Raw genomic sequence first — 20,781 nt, 5'->3', positions numbered from 1 at the left:
TCTTCGAAACTGCTGGAAAATGAATACGTTTGTGTTATTTTTTGGACCTATCACACAGCTTTAAGTAAAATGAAGTATTCACACTTTGGACTCATATTTGAAATATCAATGGATCCTTTACCGTTATATGGCAACATGCGCCAAACAATTTTATGTAAATCAATACATGCGCCAGTTTGATACTTCTAGTGATAAAATTTGCTTTTGGCATCGCCTCATTTTGATCCTAGTAAAAGTTTTTTAAACAAAAATATTACTCTTAGGTTAGCTATTTCATTACTAAAAAAGGAGGGAGCATTTTTTTTTTTTTTTTTTTTTTTTTTTTTTTTTTTTTTTTTACGTAACCAAATATTTTCTTCTTAAACAAGAAAGAATGAAACAGAAGGATTCCCTTTAAAACTTTTTATTGATAATGCCTACTTCGGAAAAAGATGACTTTAGTATAAGATTAGAAATATATACTCAATTTAACGGTGGCTAATGAGTACCATTAGTGCATATATCCTCCTGCATAAAATTATTTGGCACGTTTTTCCCTGTATCTAAAAGATCCACATGAGAAATTCAGAAAATTTCTGATTATTTTTCACAGTTCGCGGTTTAAAGAAGCTGCAATAGATGGGACCCATTAAGCAATCATTTCAGCTTTTTCTTAGCTTTCTAGTGCTGTACCCAGAGAGACCACTTCGCTTATTTTTGGAAGATCCCTTCTTTACGATGTTAGATTTTTTATATTGCTTTTCCTAGAATTTTTATGTGCATTCGTTATGACTCAAATTTCCTGAGATTCTTCTTTAGTTCGAAAAAAAAAAAAAAACAAGCTGTTCCTATGTACTTTCAGGAACGTCGAAGTTTGAGAAGAAGCTATTTAGCAGCTTCTCTAAAGCAGCTGGCAGCTGTAGTATGCTTACTGCAGAAGGAAATTCCTGGCTTCTAGTTCATACATTAAGACGTATTGCACAGCTCACACACCAAACACTTTTCTGGAAAGATGTTTTACACCAACTTCATACCTTTGTAGACACATTAGGTTATTTTTATGCAGAAGACGTGAAAAATTAGTAGTATCCCCGCCGGGACTCGAACCTCGGACCTCTCGAATACGCGCCGAGTGTGCTGGCCATTACACCACGAAGGCATGCTAAGAAGGCAGGGAAAATACTTTATATACTAGAAAATACTTTATATACTATAAGCAAGAGACATGTAAAATGAGCAAAGTCCTCGCCAGACTTTGCCATTGTCGTAAAAGTTTTCTAAACATAAAAACTGTATTTCTTATACTCGTTATTTCAATAAACGAGGAACAAAATTGAACGATAATTTCTAAAAATTTTTACTTGCTTAAACTGTACTTACTTTGAAAAAAGAGCATCTAATAAATTCCCATCTAGACGGCTCAAGCAATAACTTAATCAATGTAACTTCTCCCCATCTTAGTTTATTTTTCATTTAGCTTTTTTTATACAAATCGATAATAAGTGCATTGTAGTATAAAAAAAATTATATGTAGAAAAGCAAAACTAGGAAGGCAAAGAATGTTCGAAAATTCATAAAATTCCTACATGCTTTTCTTACAATTATTAACTCATGGTGAAGTTATTCTATTAATGTGTAAGTTTCATCCAAATGTTTTAACAGTTACCTTTAGTTAAACCTACTTTCCTGTCCATCCTAATTTCAGCTTACAATTTCGCACCAGAATGTGTTTTCAGAATAGCGTTTTAATGTAAATGAGTAAGAATAGTATTTAAGTCTAAGTTCTACAGACTTTGCGAGAGATCTTCAGAGTTTCTGACTAGCGCGCGTTTGCCGTTTGGCTACCGACTCCCTAAGCTGTTACTACGCTCGGCCGTACTACAGGACCTTGATAGTTTCGCTAGCTTATTCGATACTAAGTGGCCAACTACTTAGAAATTTGATAGCTTTGGCTATATCTTTTAGTTAAGCATTAGTTAAGTTTTATTTCAGATTGCTTGAAGTTCAAGCCCAAATGGAGGCTTTGCTGTACGCCCTGAGAAAAGGCCGATTGTTATAGTTCTTATTTTGAGAAATAAAGGGTAATTAACCCTTCTTGAGTTTACGTTTCTGTTCCTGAACTAAAGTGATTATTCACTTCACTCGCAAGGTTCTTATACATTTAGCTGTTAGATAAAAGGGTGGAACAAACGTTTTAACAGAGATGGGTGGACTGAGCAAAGTGGACTTCTGAATTTATATTTTTTCCAAATTTTAGGAACTTATAACAAATTACGCATCTTTTTCTGCTTCAAATGTATAATAAGTCTTTTTGCCGATGAATATCAGAATTTGTTTTTTTTTTTTTTTTTTTTTCCTTGAGAAGCGTCAAAGGGCTTAAGGGCGTCAGCGTTTCATAATTAATTTAGCTTAAAAGCGGTATTTTCGGACATTCAGTTTTCTTTGATTATATTTATCGTAAAATCTAGACGGAAATGAAGAACGAATGGCAATAAGCTGCACTTTCTGTACTTCGGTTTAACAGAACGAGGAATCCATTTTCTTGGTTCATTTGTCTTTCCACCAACAGGTAAGTAATAAAAAATAGTTGCTCTGGATATGTTTGATGTTTCTGCGATTTCATTGAGCGTCTGTTGAGTTTTCCTTCAACTATACTATATAGTTCAAAGATGCACTCTTTTTTTAACGAATCTAGAACAATATGGCAACTCATAAGAATCACTGCATACTACTCGACCTCACTTGGTGGATCACTTGTCATTTTCAAACTACCAATCCCAAAACTGAGACTTACTTCCGTCATTAAGGTCATCAGTAATTTCAGTCTTTATTAAATTAAGCCAGGTCATTAAATATATGATATAATTAAGTGCAAATAATTTGTTTTTTAAAGAAGAAGTTTGCCAACAAATAAAAAGGTTGGCAGAAACGAAAGAATTCTTCAATCAGCACTCAAAATTTGAATTTATTCCATTTTCTCTTCGGACAGAAAAATTTTGTTAATGAAAAGTGTTACCCTAGATTATTGTTAACAAACGTACAAAGTGGTTATGTTAAAAAGGACCCTACTGAGACCTATACAGAGCCCTCTCTCTTTTACGTATTTCGTTAAAACTTAGTACGCAGGTTGCATGGACCACGGAGAAAAAAAATCTGCAAAAAAAATATTAGTTTAAATTTCCAAAATTAGATTTTCCTTTACATGTAATATATAAAATGACGTTATGCAAATTAGAAACTCTTTCCAGTGAATATAAAGAAGACTGAGTTTTACTCGTTAAGTTGATGAATCAAAATTAGAGTAATACTTTAATTGCACTACGAAAATATCGACGTTTAAAAACTCGCAAAAAAGGACGATTTCGATGAATGCTTTGAAAAAGGCGATTACTAAATTTTAAAAGGCGGTTCGATGCGCCATCAGTAAGAAGACGAAATCGGTTTCAAATGAAACTCTGGCGGAGTGGTCCATTTTTCTTTAAGAATAATCAAGGCCTTAAATGGTATAAAATCATGAATGCGAACTTCTGTTGCAGCAAGTGATTTCTGCTTTACATAAACAAGAATAATTGGAGATTATTGTCTTAATGCAAAATGCTGCAACACCGACGAATGACCGACAAGTCATGGTTGACAACTGAAGGAACTCTTTGAACTCACTATGATCGGGTGATTTTGAGAAGTTTTTCAATGTCTTGCCTTCTCATTCTCCAAACTTGAATCCCTATGACTTCTAGCTGTGAGGGTTTTTGATATATTGTGTCTATGGAGGAAACATAATGATTCTGCCTGAATTGAAAGTAATTATAACAAGCTACGTGTTTGCAGCTGTTCAAAGTATCTCTTCGCACTACTGTTGAATATATGATAACGCGCTCTGAACATATGATTGACGCACATGCTACCCAAATTGAAAAATGTGCTGTGATTCAATAAAAGTTCATGTTTTCTCACTACTTTTGAATGTACTATAATGCGTTTTGAGCATATGAATGACGCACATGAGCGCAAATTAAAAAACGTGCTGATATTTAATAAAATTTCACGTTCAAATTGCGTTCTATGTCATTTATGTGCCGCATTATCACCTAGTGGTCGATATTTAAACTGCTATTTTTACAGAAGATTTCTTTTTTAATGTATCTACCAACATTCAGTAAGAGTGATATAATGTATCTACCAACATTCACCGAAATAACTATATATATCTCAGGACAGTCATTTTAAATATAGTTGTCCTATAGGCTAAAATCAAAAGAAAATCAAACCTAAGAAGTTATTTCTTTGAGAATGCTTTAGTTTCAGTTACACAAGGAAACTTTTGTACTCGAAAATAACCTTCTGAAAGCATGAAATCTCTTTAAAGAATATATATTTTGTCCTATTTTCTTCATTAACTAAATTATACAGTCAGTTTTCTTGATAAACTATTACCTCAAACTTTAATTATTTCCACATTGATTCAATTACATCCCATTCAATTTCTGTTTCGCTTCTTAAAGAACTGCGCTTTTTTTTTTTCAATTTTTCTCCTTGGTAATATTCCAGAACACAGGCATCTTACTAAAACAAATGAAATTTTCTTTCTCTGGAGATATTTTAAAGGCTATTTTGAAGTTAAATTAATTTTCTTCTAAATGAGAAAGAGAATTTAAAGGACGCTCTTTTAGTTTAAATACTTTATCTTTTGAATGGTCTTCATTAAATCATAAATTTCAACAACTTGCTTGAATTATCTTGACCTTTAATTTCAACAAAACATCTTTGTATAAAAGGTCAGCAGAGACAAAGAGATGGTTAAGTATATGGAGTTGACAGCGGATGAAAGACAAAGAAGTTTTGAAACCTTATCAATCAGAAGGGTAAATGAAATAATTCCAAAAAAGAATTGTTGTTATGCTTCAGTTCCTACTTGAAGTTAAAACTTATTATTTTTTATTCTTAAATGTAAAGCAGCAGCCCTTATTTTTGTTTAATGCATGGCAAAAACAAAAGCGGTTTGAGATCTAGACATAAAGGGCGTTTTCCCTCTTTTTGAACTTTTTTCTATTTTTTGCGTATTTACAGTTTTCCAATTAGCCATAATAAACATATATAATCATTAGACAACTCGAATAAAATCAAAAAAGTCGCATTTCGTTTTTGTTTAAGCTTTACTGAGCAGATCTAATTAAAAAGTTTTTTTCGTTTGTCATTTTTATGTTCCGAAGTACTGATGCTTTGTACATAGAACTTTTTATTGCGAATAATAATATTGCAGTAAAAAGTTCATATAATCTTTTACCATTACATTTTTATTATTAGTTTAAGTAGCATTACTTTACCTAATCTGTATTATGATTTCGTGTTAGCCAAAAGTAAAATGTACGAAGCTTTTAAAATAAAAGCGAAATAAAATTTTTAAAAAATGCTCATTAATGAATTTATTCTTCTTTTAAATTTTTTGAATCGTTCTAATTTTTTAATCGTTTATAATATAAGCACAGAGGAGAAGTTTTCATGCAAATATCATTCATTTATATTATTTTCGCGACATAAATTCTTTATCAGCTTTTCTTTGAGGTTTACATTTTCTAAGAAAATTTCTGATGTTATATAGGATATGAAAGCTAAATTTTAAAATGTAAATTTTTTATACATTATATAAACATATATATACATTATATATATACACCCATATCACCAGGATCAATAACATTCCTGTAATTGAGTTAATTACTGAGAAAGTATACGACTTTGTTGCAGAGCGCAGAGTCCAGTTGAAAGAGAGCCCACCAGCGGCCGAGCGGTAAAGTCGCTGAACACTGGTAGTTCGGTCTGAGGTTCGAATCCCGCGAACGGGCTGGCTGCATGGGCGTTTTCGTGGTTTTCCCCATGTGTAACGTGTATACGAGCCAGTTTCCCTTAGAAAGTCCTCCACGAAGGCATCCCTCCCCTTAGGCAGATAGCCCTAGTGTGCTTTGCCATAATTAAATACACCAACACCAATATCAGTTGAAAGAATCTAAGGCCTTAGATACATAACTCTTTCAGGGGCCATCAGTGCTCGTTTTCTTTTTACTGAAGAAGCTTAAAGTGATGAAGAGTTATAGGAAGGCTTTCCGCTCTCTAAACCCTCAAACGTTTGGGCTGACGTTAGTCCTGAATCAGTTTAGGCAGTAATAAGACCTTGCTTCATTGTAATTTCAGTTTCGATTCAAAGTAGGCTCTTTTTGCATCAATGCAACATTTAATATCGCTTTGACAGTTTAACAATCTAGTGCAGCGGTTCTCAAACTTTAGACTAACGCGTTCCATCTAAACAAAAACTGAAAACCTTTAGTACTATCACTACAAAGTACTACTACCACCACCACTCTTGAACAAAGCTCAGATCGCATAAGTTTACGAGTGTTAGAGAGAAAACTCAATCAGGATGATGGGGTTTTAATTTTTGAATTTAATAGTTAAAAATACTTTGCTTCTTTGCGTACCACCTATTTTTCTCTTGCGGTACGGGTACCACCGGTTCAGAACCCCTAGTCTAGTGCATCTTCTAGATTACTGAGCTCAGGATCAAAACCCAAGTAAAGCATGGATATTTGTGACCTCCTTCTAGGTGGTCGGGCAAATCATTTTTTATTTTGCTTATTATCCTAATCGCACAGAGTTTGTTGTTTACATCAGTCAAACAACTTACTTAAAAATGTGATCACAGCTAAATAAAATGTTTTACTATCATTTCTGATAACAAACGACACCAGCTCGTCTCAACACGCACTGGATCGATTTTGGATCATCTTAAAACCCGACTGGTTCTCCATTTTATGTTTTCGGAGCTCTGTCTACGTAAGGTAATAAAGCCTACCTATATTTGTGTATCTATAACTTTTCATGAAATAAAAATTCTTCACTGTGAAAAACGCTATTATATTTTGGATAAAACTGTGATGGGGAACCACATTTGGTTATGCAGAATATTTCCAGTGATGTGGAACATCAAAGGATTGACTTAAAAAGAAACCAAGTTATGCGCAATCAAATCTTAAAAACACACATTTTCCAAAGCGTCACCACATATAGTAATGTATAGTAAGTGTAACCTTATCTTTTTAAGCCACGTTTTTCGATAGAACAAGCTGTTTCTTTTTCCAGTTCGTGACAATTGTAGCTTTAATAAATTTTTAAATAACAAACTAAACTCGTCATTTTTAAATAACGAACAAGTATAATATTTTTATTGCGTTGCTTAAAGTGTTAGAACATATCAGAGTGAAATATTAAGAGATATTATTTCGATAAATTAGCGTAAATTCTATTTTAAAACTAAGAAAGTTATTTTAAAAACCCTGACTTCAAATCATCACGACACAATAAACGAAGAAGCGTAGATCTAAATACATCCAGCGTACGTTATAGTAGCCTGATAAGAAACACAACAATTTAGAAATAGCAATGATCAGCTAATTATTTAATTAAAAAGGATAAAAGCATCGTTGGATATGGATTGGAAAATGATGAAGATTTACTAATTGGCCTTTGTTGCTTATCTGTTTGAATGCAGCTTAGTGATTATTCTGTTGCCAAAGAAATTTTCAGGTATACAATAGGATAAAATGTTAGCTCACAAAGGAAGGAGAGTTAAAAATGTAATAGTAATATAACATTTGCGTTACGCTATAATGCAAAGATACATTCGTGTGTTAAAGTTCAATAATATACTATAATAATACTATTCAGTAACATATAATTATTATGTATAAATATAACTTTTTATCAAAGTATGTTTTACGAGAAAAAAGTAAAATAAAATATTGTTTCATCTGATGTTCAATCTAACAGTCGCATAAAAGAACACATCAAATGATCCCGCAACCATCTTAACTGCAATACTTTTAAAACTTTTCCATCTAAAAATTCTGACTTTAAAGAACTCCGTTTCTTTGAAGAAAATGCATAAAAGAGTTGTTTTCATACTTTTGCTAAATCCCGTTTAAAACCCGTGGTTGATTTATTTAATTATGGCAAAGCACTCGAGGGCTATCTACCTAAGGTAAGGTATGTCTTCGTGGAGGACTTTCTAATGGAAATCGGCTCGTATACACGTTACACATGGGGAAAACCACAAAACCGCCAATGCAGCCAACCCGTTTGCCGTTGAAAATTCTCATTTTGCACAGACAAAAGAATTCTCCTCATATTTAATAAAGATCACTATTATTTTATGACTGTTAACAGCATTAAATCCCATATATACATACTTACGGAAATCCATGTCCATTTATAAATTTGATTCTTCATCATTTTAAGAAGTTAACAAGCTTTTGGATAATGGAGTAGAAATACAGTATTTTTTTCGTTTCGATAACGAAGTTGTACGGTATCTAATTTATTATAAATATTGCTTGCAGTACCATTTCGTCATTAAGAATATTGCTCAGATTTTAAATTTAACGTTGCAAATCCTGACCTGCAATAACTTATCAGGAACAGCATAAGTAATAGCAAAATATGTACATTAAAATCAATTCGTCTTCATCTTAGTATTATATTTTGGTAATTTGGCGTCACATCAGATGCAATACAAATATATTTAGAAATTTTCATCAATAGATTTAAATAGCAGATATTTTCTTTTATACGTAGATGCATTCAACTTTCTAAAAAATCAGGTTTACAAGTTTCACTTTTTTAGACTTGGCTCACAATACCAAAAAATTAGATGTGAACACCACATAACTTCCTCGTACGTGCTATTAAATTATACACATGTTTAGCTGCACTTCGTTTAAACTTATTCGAACATATTAACAGATCCCCTAAGGAAAGTTGAAAATTATATCTAAAATTTCTGAAATGAAATATACCGGTCAAATTTTGTCGTACGGAAGTCGCACTTCTTATCACTTTAAATTTTCTAACGAGTATGAAAACCTTCCTAAACATAAATATCCGCATAAACATAAAATTCCTAAACATAATAACCGCATTAAAAGTTAGATTTCCCTATTTGTCGAATATACAGGGTGATTATAATTAAAGTTTAAGTTTCAAACCGCTATAAAAAAAGAACCACTCATGAAAATGACGTCAAATTTGAAAGGAATGTTATTGAAGAAGGCGGAAAGCGTATGGCAGAAGAAAAAATTTAGTTTCAAAAGTTAGCAACAGATGGCGCTGCAAGCGAAATAAGACTTAAATTAAAATGTTAGTTAAATTTCAGTGTTATAAAGCCACCAGGTACCAGGCTGTTCCTCATTTCGCGTCTCAGACGTTCGCCATGGGTGTTTCACTGCAGGACCGCGCTCTGCTGGTAAAGCTGTATTACAAGAATGATGATTGTCTAGAGTAGCTCTGCAAAAATTCAGGACACTGAAGGGTATAAAAGAAGGCGTTGGTCCAATGAGTGTCGTAGGTCTAAAGAAAATGATGCAAAAATTCGAAACGACAAGTTCGTTTGATGTGCAATCTGGTAGAGGGAGAAAACGAGTGCATTCGACGGTAGTTGAAGAAGTGGCCACAGCATTACAGGAGGGGTCGGCCGGTGGTGTGCAACCGTGCAGTGTACGAGGAATTGTCCGAACATTGGACAGGCCTATGAGCACAGTGCTGAAAATTGTGCGAAACATTCTGCAATGCTATCCGTACAAAATTGGCCATGTGCAGGAGTTGCTTCCGTCTGACCTGACAGCTAGGGAGACGTTTGCGTTAGAATTCCTGGCTCGCATGGAAGTGGATAATGAATGGCCGTGGAAAATTTTGTGGACAGATGAAGCCCATTTCCATCTGACAGGATACGTGAATACCCAGAATTGTCGAATATGGGCAACAGAAAATCCACTGGCAACGCACCCCGTACCACTTCATCCTGAAAGGGTCACGGTATGGTGTGGCTTTACGGCATCATTCATCCTACAACCATATTTTTTCGAGCAAGCGGGTGCTTCCGGTCCTGTTCCCGCAACCGTCACTGGTCAGAGGTATGCGTCTCTTTTGTGCAACCACGTGATTCCAGGTCTGCAACAGCATGGATGTGTGGATGAAATCATTTTTATGCAAGATGGCGCTCCTCCGCACATTGCACATCCCGTGAAACAGCTGCTGAGGCGCCATTTCGGAAATGCTCGAATTATCAGCCGTCATTTCCCTACATCCTGGCCATCCCGATCGCCTGATCTTACTCCGTGTGATTTCTGGCTGTGGGAGTATCTGAAGGATGATGTGTTCCGTGCTCCAATTGCAAATTTAGCGGAATTAAAGGCACGCATTTCGCAACGCATTCTGAACATCACCCCGGAGACACTGCGATCCGTTGTGGAACATGCTGTTTGTCACTTTCAACTTGTTGCACACAACGGTGGACACCATATTGAACATGTTTTGCGCCAGTCTCGCGACAGTTCCGAACTTCTTTGATGAATGGTTCTTATGCGGTATGTCGCCGCAAAACTCTTGAAACCGATTTGTCCCTTTCGATGTGATATGTAGAGTCATGCAAATAAAATTATTCAACAATTCTAATTTCTCAATGCGTTTTAATGTGTAACTTCCACCTTAGCCATTGTTTTACGAATCATTTCTCGTTTCTCGTCGTGATTCTGCCGCTTACAGCGCCATCTGTTGCTAACTTTTGAAACTAAAATTTTTCTTCTGCCATATGCTTTCCGCCTTTTTCAATAACATTCCTTTCAAATTTCACATCATTTTCATCAGTGGTTCTTTTTTTATAGCGTTTTGAAACTTAAACTTTAATTATAATCACCCTGTATATATATATATATTTAATTTGCTATTGCCAAAACGAATATTTTCGTCATTTGAAACACTTCTGTAAATGGAAGCATATGATTACGACCATCGACTGCGAAAGTAAAGTCATGGTAAGTACTTCTAAAAGTCGGGTAAGGGGGCGGGTATGTGGTTTTATTTATTTTTAAAAATGCCTGTTTGTTAGTTTAATTTTTCACTCAAATTATGAAAAAATTATGAAACAGGTATTCAGAACTCCTTAACAGTTGTTGTTTAATGTTTAATTAATCAGCCCCTGGTGAGTCTAATCGGAACATTAAACAGTGGATAATTACGTTACTGATTGATTTTCGTCTAAGATTTTAATTTTTTAAAAATATTAAAGCTTATTTTTAATTTTATTTTAAAGGCTTAGACTCATTCTTGATTTTTCGCTAAAAAAATTTTCTTTTACAATAGATTTTTTTTCCAAGATAGTATAATCTCTTCCTCGTACAAAATATTTACTATGTAAAATTAAAATATATATATTTGTTACTGCCAAATTCAATAAAAATATAAACAAGAAAGGAGCAGAACTATATGATTTAGCAGTCCCATATACAAAATGTCAACGTTCTATGGTTAATCGTTTTTGAGTAATACAAGATACATACGTATATACATACGCTTCGTGACATGTATACATACGTTTCAGAATGTTTATATACGAAATACACGAAAAAGTCTAAAAGTCTCTTTTGAATCCATTTTAAATCCATGTTACAATCTGTTTTGGATATCTAGTCGTCATGAAAATCAATTCGTCCAGATCGACACGGAAATGATAAAAATGGGTATTTCCTTTGAAATATGATTCCTTATATTTTTCGAAATTACTACTTCCTTTACTTCTTACAAGGAAGTATAAAGGAAAGGGTATTTTCTGAAATAAAGAAAAGGACGTCAAATATAGAAGTGCAAAATTTTTATCATATTTCCTCTGTTAATAATTTACACTAATATTTGAATTCAATTCATATATCAAAATTATTCTCAGCTTAAAATAAAACATGTTTAAATAAACATGGAGAGGAAACACCCTGTGGGCTTCCTGTATTTTTATCTGACTATTAATTAAATGGAAAACCTCAGAGATATATACATCAGCAAACTAAGTTCTGATCAAGCATAAAATTTAGCTAGAATTTTATTAGCTACTACTAATTACTTTGTTTAAACTTACCTGGTATATTAAATAGGGTGTGGAGATGAAATGAACCGGCAGTTACCACCACGATGTAGAATGTCTGAAAAGAGAAATGCAAAGAATTAGATAATAGGCAAGAATAGACATATTTAATTATTAAATTAATTAAATTTCCTTTCAGATATCCTACTTTATTCTAGATGAAACTTCTGATATTAGCTGAGAAGTTTTTTTTTTTTTTTTTTTCTTAATTAGAAAATGATTCCGTCTAAGAACGTATTTCGTAAAAGATTATTTTGGAGATGGTAATAAAATACACAAAAGAAATCTTCCTTTGATCCATTTTTTTAATGGAAATAGCTTCAAGGAAGATTTGAAATTTAAGTATTTCTAAACAAGCATATTACTAATAACTTAATAGACACAGAAATGCAATTTTATTTCTTAGTTGTAGAAAGTGAAGAAATAATTAATGAATATCTGTTTTCTCTTCCATTAGCAAATAGAGCCCACAAGCGGCCAAGCGGTAAAGTCGCTGAACCCTGGTAGTTCGGTCCGAGGTTCGAATTCCGCGAACGGGCTGGCTGAATGGGCGTTTTCGTGGTTTTCCCCATTTGTAACGTGCATACGAGCCAGTTTCCCTTAGAAAGTCCTCCATGAAAGCATCCCTCCCCTTAGGCAGATAGCCCTAGTGTGCTTTGCTATAATTAAATAAACCAAACAACCATTAGCAAATAATCAAGAACTAAATAATTCCATCAAAATATTATTGCTAAAATCATTTTGAATAACTTTCTTTTGTCTTCTTTTGTCTCTTGTCTTTCAGTTATCAAGGACATAACTAGCATATTTTCTGCTCATATGTATATTCGTACTTTGTTCTGAGGAAGAAGCCGTGGATGTTAAATTAGAATTTATTTTAAAGAGTAAAATACATATGTTTTAATCCTAGTACATATCGTAACAGTATAAGGAGAACGCTGTGCTCAATTTAAATGTTGAAACTAACAAACAGTTTGTAGTGTTCTAGCTAAAGTTATTCAACTACTAGAACCTAATAGAATTGTGTATCGATTGTTTGCTAAATTCTGGTACGTAAATAACAACTCCGAAGAAGAATTAAAATACCCTTTCATTTTAACTCAAATATAGTCACAGACGGCCTCACTTGGGCGTACAGGAAGCCGGAACCTTTGGTTTGAACTTAAAATAGAAAATAGAAAATTAAACTAATGCTAAGTAGAATAAACAGCCTAATCTATACAGGGTTATTTACTACGTAGTTGGCTGTTGACTAAAGTCACCGGTGTAGACTAGCAGGCACGTTATAAGCAGAGCCTTAAACTAGCAAGCTCTAACTCGGCAGCCTAACTCGGTGGCCAAAAGGCAGAACACACTCTCTCTCTCTAACTAAAGTAGCTCAGACTTCAGCTTAAATAGGATTTTCTAACCTATTTGCATAAAGTGTAAATCTGAAAACTCATTCTGGCAGGAAAACATAGGTAGTAATATGAGGAAGTAAAGGAAAGCTATTTCTAGAATAAATATAACTAGTAGAAAAATAAAGTAAGACCCTACAACCTTTATAACTGTGTAACAAAAAGCAATATCTGACCTCAAATACTTTAGAAATATTAAAAGAGCATTATGCTTCTTAAGTTGCCTGCAAAAGTTAGGAAATTATTTTACATGCATACATATACAAAAACACTCCACAGATTATATGAAAAAGCTAAAAACGTTTGTAATGCATTTGATATGGCGAAAATCTCTGAAATGACGATATTCGTAAGATTAATCCGCAATACGGAAAACAACAGTGTTAGAAAACTCTAACGACATGATTAGAATTGTTGTGTTTCGGGTCAATTGAAAAACATGTCATATTCATAACTGAAGCAGTTCAGTTAAATCTTGAAAACAATTGTTGTCTGATGATGAGTAATAAACAGGTGACCTGATACTAATGATAAATATGTAGAGTAAGGTCAACTTTTATGTAACGGTTCGTGACAAAACAGAAGACGTTACACTACTCAACAATCTTCATAAGTCAAACTATCATTAAAATAATCAAAGTAACAATAACCATTAACTTAACATGAACCAACCTTATCGGTATGGCTGTTAGCGTTCTTGGCTGCTGTAGTCTTGGGCTTGGGTTCGAAACCCGGAAACAGCTTAGATGTTACAAGTATATGATGTCTGTGCAGCATAGGGTTAGTTAAAACAGTGGCGAGCTGAAAGTCCTTTCGAAAGATTTGGTGGTAGGAAAAAGGTGTGGGAGACTGTCGGATCCGTCCCCTCCTCGATGCTCTCCATCAAAATTGGAACAAAACTTTCCTGTACTTGCTCGTGTAAAATCGATTACCCCTGTACTGCACCTTGGGAAACGTTCTCGAGAATGGCAAGGCTAAATGACCGACGTGTATTGGCCATCCCCGACGAATACATTAACTTTCGAGTGTCTGACCATTTGAAATAACAAAAACAATTTATATGGAAAAAGATTTTAAATATTCCTATGTCATCAAATATTAAATCAAACTAAACAAGTATTAAAATATAAAACCAGATTAAATCAAAGAATGCTGTGATGAATACACATTTCATATAAATAGAAATAAACAATAAATACAAAGTTTGTATAGAGAAATAGAAAAAACATATCTGCAGAGTAGTTTCTTCTTCCAAACCTAGAAAGATAGGAAGATTTACCGGGCGGCACCAATTACAGTGATGCATTGAGAAGCCGGATATCCGGCAATGATTGATACAGGTGCTTCTGGGTGTGAGAAAGGGAAATTAAGATCATCTATTGATATCTTATCGTCATTTATATCCATAAGATCATTGTGTGCATGATTACTTTGCTTCCCTGCCTCAATATCGAAAGTCGAATTTTGCCATGCTGTCAGCTGTTGATAGTAATATGAAAAGCTCAGTTAAGACTACGCTGGATTGCTAATATTGATACATATTGTTTTTTCTCGTAACGTTTCCGCAGACAATCGAGAGATTCTGTATGGTTGCCTTTCATACCTTTTTTCTTTCTTTATTAATCAAATATATACACTTTCAAGAATCATTGTATAAACAAACACTAACAATATTTTATCTTTTCCTGTACTGTAATTTTAACGAAGCGAAAATCCTCTTTGGCGTTTTCGTTAGTCAAGAAAAATACCAACTTAAAGCTTTCTTTTTTAAATGCAAAAACGCGTAAAGGATCTCTTCTCATTCTTATTTCCACCTTTATACTCTATTTCCACTTTTTAATGAACTGTAATTATAAACTGGACTTGCAGTATCAAACGAAAGTATGAACAAAGAGACACTTACACTTTTTGTCATCATATCACCTGCCTGATGTCCAAAGCAGCAGTTCTTTGAATTTTTGTCACATTGATCATCTGAAACATTGAACTACCGTAGCATGCAAATGCAAAAACGACTGTAAATAATTTTCACTGTCATGTAAAAGTAATGAAAAATATCACTGTCATTCAAAAATATTCGTTGTAAAGACTCTGTAAAAATTTTCTATTCAATAAATTATTTCCACTAGGTGGGCTATTTCCATTAGGTATCTATCACCTTAGGTCGGAAGCCCTCTCAGTGGTGCAAAGTGCAAAGTTCTTCGAATTTTAAGTAAGGTATAACATCTAATTCAATTAATTCTATTAATTTTTTTCACAATTTAATTCTGAATTAATTCAAGAGTTCTCTAATTTTTTTTAAATTCCCCTGATACATTCGCAATCACTTATGATTTGAGTGTAAATAATGCAGATCATATCCCCTCCCCGATGATGGATTCTAGCCTTTTATAGTCGTTGGCCACTACTAACGGTTGTCTGTTTGTTATTGAGGCACCTAACAGGTGGGCTACCGTTGTTTTCCCTATGAAATGGTGGATAAATTACATCTATACGTTCTCCGGGATTCAAACCCGGGCCGTTCGGTATGGCATTCAGAATCACTAACCACTTTTCCGTCTGGGCGGCAAATATGCAGTTACTATGAAAGTAATCTATGAAAATCTGCCCTCCTGAAACTTTTGTCAATACACTTAAGTCGTTTTAGTTTGAAAATAATTGCTATTCTCTATAAATGTCAACTCATAGTATGCTCTTGTCTTTGTGAAAAGTACAACAGAGAAGGGAAAAACTGTTGCATATAAAAGCTTTGACCAAAACGAGCGTCGCTATTCTTCGCAAGGCTTAATATCATCAACAGAGCATTTATGGCTCTCGAAAAATAATACCGCTCCATACGTATGTTAAGCTAAAAGTTGCTGATTAATTGCTTAATAGTATTTTAAGTAAGGTATAACATCTAATTCAATTAATTCTATTAATTTTTTTCACAATTTAATTCTGAATTAATTCAAGAGTTCTCTAATTTTTTTTAAATTCCCCTGATACATTCGCAATCACTTATGATTTGAGTGTAAATAATGCAGATCATATCCCCTCCCCGATGATGGATTCTAGCCTTTTATAGTCGTTGGCCACTACTAACGGTTGTCTGTTTATTATTGAGGCACCTAACAGGTGGGCTACCGTTGTTTTCCCTATGAAATGGTGGATAAATTACATCTATACGTTCTCGGTTTAAAACGGTAAATACAAATCGAATAAATAAGGTAACAAAGAAGCAAATTTCAGGGAAGGTGATGGTAAAATCAAAGGTGTCGTATTTGTAAAGTTAAAAGCTGTGTTGTTAATGTATCCGAAATTCGACGACATGCAGCTGCATGCCTATGCTGAAGTATGAAAATATTCTAATGCAGATTAGGTCAGAGGATTGGGAGGAAAGTGTGAAAGATCCCATAAGCTCATGCAGCCATGAGACGCAAGATGTCTTAAAACATGCGTTTTCGTGTAGATTTCTTGCTAATCTCAGGGCGGCGAACGATGAGCATGGACAGTGTTTCTACAAGGAAGTTACTGGATACTGAGGGTAAAATATCAAAAGTCATATGTCCTCATATGCCCCTTGTCTTCTGCTGGCCATTAAGAAAGCTGAAATAACTCCTTCCTTCCTTTATATACTGATTGTACTTATAAATGAGTATACTAATATTTATAAATGATTATACTTATGCTTATAAATTATTTACTTCCCACATCTATATATGAATTTATGTAAACTCGTATAAACTAGTTGTTTCAAAAAGTTTCTAGTATTTCAAATGCTATAAACTAGTTGTTTGCTGCATTAAATTGCAGGAAACTCTCGATTATATTTTAGATTCGGCAACAAAAATAATGTCAGATTCATAGAACTAGATTTTTAATACCAAGAGAACGTAAGTATTAGTTGCTCTGTCGATAACTGGTTTAAATATTTGTGCAAGATAAAAATGACTCTTCGCTTAACATGCTTCATTAGTAACATTTATAGGATGTTAGCTTATTTTTACGCTGCATGTAAAGAAATCAAAGATAAAAATTTCCTTTTGTAATACTTTCGCTATGTCAAGAGCCGAATTAAGAATGCAGTTACAGTCTTTGAATAGACTGTATCCATTCACCTGTTATTTAACTAGAGAAGGAAGGAAATGAAACATTATGATAATTTGGTTTATTCGATGTCTCTTTCCGTTATTAGGCGACGGACACAAAGACTTGTAATTTCCTTATTTTTTTTTATTTTGCCATGAATACAATGTGGTATAAGAAAAAACTATCTGCATACTACCAGATATGACACAGTTTGGTTTTTTTCACCAAACACACTTATTTCAAACATGCAAAACCTACATTATTTTAAGCTATTTGCCACTAAAAGAACAAGAATATCTGACGTATATAGAGTTGCGTTTTATGAAACGTCTCATATAGTAATCTTCGCATTTAAATTACGCTTACAGAAAAACTGAAACGTTCGACTCAGCAAGTTCATTTCAGTCCAGGAACCAATGATTATTTAACAGTTTTAAACGCTTGCCTAATCTAACGCCCACCCAAAACCGAACGATAAAGTCGCTGAAATTTGGTGATTCGACCGGATTTCACATACCGGGTCGAACGACGGCTAACTTTTCATAGTTTTACCCATGTGCAACATGAATACAAGCTAGTTTCTCTAAAAGAGTCCTCCACGAAGTCCTCTCTTTCCCTAAGGAAAACAGCTCTCGAGAATGCTTTTCCATAATTTTTAATAATCCTAAATCTACTTCTAAAACATTTATGAGCAGATCTAGTATATCAAACAAGTTTATAAATTATGATAGAACACCATTCTGAGCCCAGAAGCTATTATCTTCAGTTTAAAAAGTTATCTGCAAATAAACACTTTTATAAATGCTATTAATGATCGAGTAATTTCTCTACCACTTAAATATCTAACATTGCAGCCCTTTTAATTAATCAAACTGCTTAAACAAAAAATTTTGTTCAGATTTAAAATAAATAGCTTTCAACAAAAGAATATTGAAGTAAAGGAAACCTTAAAAGAAAATCTCTTAATGCATCAGTAAATGAAATTCCTTTTAAAGAATTAAATTCTGAGAATGAGACAGAAATACTTTTAGTCAGAAAATACTGAATAAAGTAAACCAAAACGTTTTCAGTTTAAAAGCCTTTATATAGAAATATGAGAAACAGCTGTTTTTTCCACCTACATCAGAGAGTAAACCATTTTTTTTAGATTGCTCATAACATTTTTTAGAGCCTAAGGATAATTCTATCTTCAGTTTCTTTTTGCTAACATCTCCATAATTTTAAATATTATAAAGTGCTCTCTACAAAAGCTTAAGCCCTGTTCTCCGAAAGAAATTTAATTTCTTTGAAATCTGCAGAAAACGAATAACAAAATTCTGTGAAATCCATCACTAAGGAACAATTTTTGCTTATTAATACTTTCACAGTGAAACAAGTACATTTTTTGGCGTATAACGCGAAAAAATATCATAATAACGTTAGTTAGCTTCTCACCAGTTTCAAGGGATCAAATTTTTAAATTACGTCTCTACATAAGGACACTAATTCTAAATGACTTACCTAACACGCTGGAGCATTTATTGCAGCGCTGAAAGCCATTACTTGAAGGCGTAATCTAATCTGATAGGCAGAGAATTCTGACATTAGCTTAAACCGTACCCTGAATTTTATCATAATTTTACTTCTTTTAAAATGAACTCTCTGATGCATTAAACAAAAGAGAAAATTAACATTGAACAAGAAAGATATTATTATCTTTTTTCGCATTTATTTTTATGACCCTTTGTTTCTTATTTATTTATTTATTATTGTTGTTGTTGCTATTATTATTATTTATTCTTTTAATTATTATCATTGCGATCTGGCAAGGCATTAAGCTAAGCAGAAATGAAGTAAAACTTTTCAGAAATTCAAACTAGAAATCCTTAGGATGCTTTATGTTAATAGCAGTATGATTAAGACACAATAACACGCCGAATAAATACTGATTCAGAAGTCAAACAACAAAAATCAGCGTTAATTCACAAAATTTTCACAGGACTAGTTTCGATGGTTTTACCGAACCATCATCTTCAGCTGCAAAACCGCAAATGAACAAGATAGGAAATAATGTTTAGATAAGATAAGAAAGCCTGGACAAGAATAAGAAAGTGGCGGCATCTGTTGGCGAAACCAGAACTAAAACATAATTTCTCTAAAAGCCGAAGGCAAATTTGGATTGGAATTAGGATCGTTAACTAGAACAGAAAGATTTTTATGAATGTGAAATGCCTCTAGAAAATCCAGTTCTCCAATGGAAGATGTTTTTTGAATAATTTTGGCAGCAGAAAAATTGAAAGTGTGATTTTCGGACCAACAATGTTGAGCAACAGAAGACTTCTGTGTTTCCTTTTTTCTAACATATGCCTCATGTTCTTTGACGCGAAATTTTAAGGCTCTCTTAGTTTGGCCAATGTAAATTAAACCGCACTGGCAAGGAATCCTATAAATACCCCAGGAATTCATATCCGGAATGGGGTCCTTGAGTATAGATGTTGGAATTTTATTGATGGGAGAGTAAACAACCCGAAAGTTAAATTTCTGCAAAATATGTGCAACTTTATAGCTAATTGATGGAAAGAAGGGAATGACAACAGAATTTTTATAATCTCCTAAAATAAGAGTGTGGCTTTTAGTGTGTTGAGATGAGAATTTTTTAACTGCTTGATTAATAATGTTGGGTGAAAAGCCCCTGTCAATAGCTATTGCTTTTAAATAATTTAGTTCTTCATCAAGGGCTAGTTTGGAGGAGCAAACTTGAAGAGCACGGAAAACATAGGAATAAAATGAAGCTAACTTTTGTTTAGTCGGATGACATGATTTAAAGTGTGGTGGAAGGCAAACCGATGAAGGTTTACGGTAAACTGTAGTACTGAAGTTGGATGTGTTACGTGTGACCAGAATGTCGAGAAACGGAAGAGAATTGCAAGTCTCAAGTTCAAAAGTGAACTGAATAGCAGGATCAATAGAATTCATTGTTGAAAGAACTCTATTTAAATCATCTTTATTACCTTCAAACAGGGTAAAAGTATCGTCTACGTAGCGGAACCATGCCGGGAAGTTTAAAGTTTCAAACAATTTTGATTCATAATAATGCATGTAGATATCAGCCAGGATGGGACTGAGGGGGCTTCCCATGGTTAATCCCTCAGTTTGCTTGTAATATTTATTTTGGAAAAATATTCCTATGTTTTCCGTGCTCTTCAAGTTTGCTCCTCCAAACTAGCCCTTGATGAAGAACTAAATTATTTAAAAGCAATAGCTATTGACAGGGGCTTTTCACCCAACATTATTAATCAAGCAGTTAAAAAATTCTCATCTCAACACACTAAAAGCCACACTCTTATTTTAGGAGATTATAAAAATTCTGTTGTCATTCCCTTCTTTCCATCAATT

The 20,781-nt window shown here is 33.6% G+C and overlaps 1 protein-coding gene across 3 annotated transcripts in view; it reads right to left on the bottom strand.

The window, feature by feature from the left end:
• The window catches only part of LOC118187997 (uncharacterized), a 192,460-nt gene that overhangs the window by 71,681 nt on the left and 99,998 nt on the right, over window positions 1-20,781 (bottom strand). For all 3 annotated transcript variants that reach the window (XM_035358318.2, XM_035358322.2, XM_085809039.1), the window contains exon 3: window positions 11,933-11,996. In XM_035358318.2, the coding sequence (XP_035214209.1) occupies window positions 11,933-11,996 (64 nt within the window). The remainder of the gene's footprint in view (window positions 1-11,932; window positions 11,997-20,781) is intronic.

Source organism: Stegodyphus dumicola, chromosome X2 (genome assembly GCF_044657685.1).
Source record: "Stegodyphus dumicola isolate Sdum_Otavi_A_Nest chromosome X2, ASM4465768v1".
Lineage (NCBI taxonomy): Eukaryota > Metazoa > Arthropoda > Arachnida > Araneae > Eresidae > Stegodyphus > Stegodyphus dumicola.
Note: the sequence above shows the minus strand (reverse complement) of the source record. Positions and strands in the feature narration are given on the sequence as shown.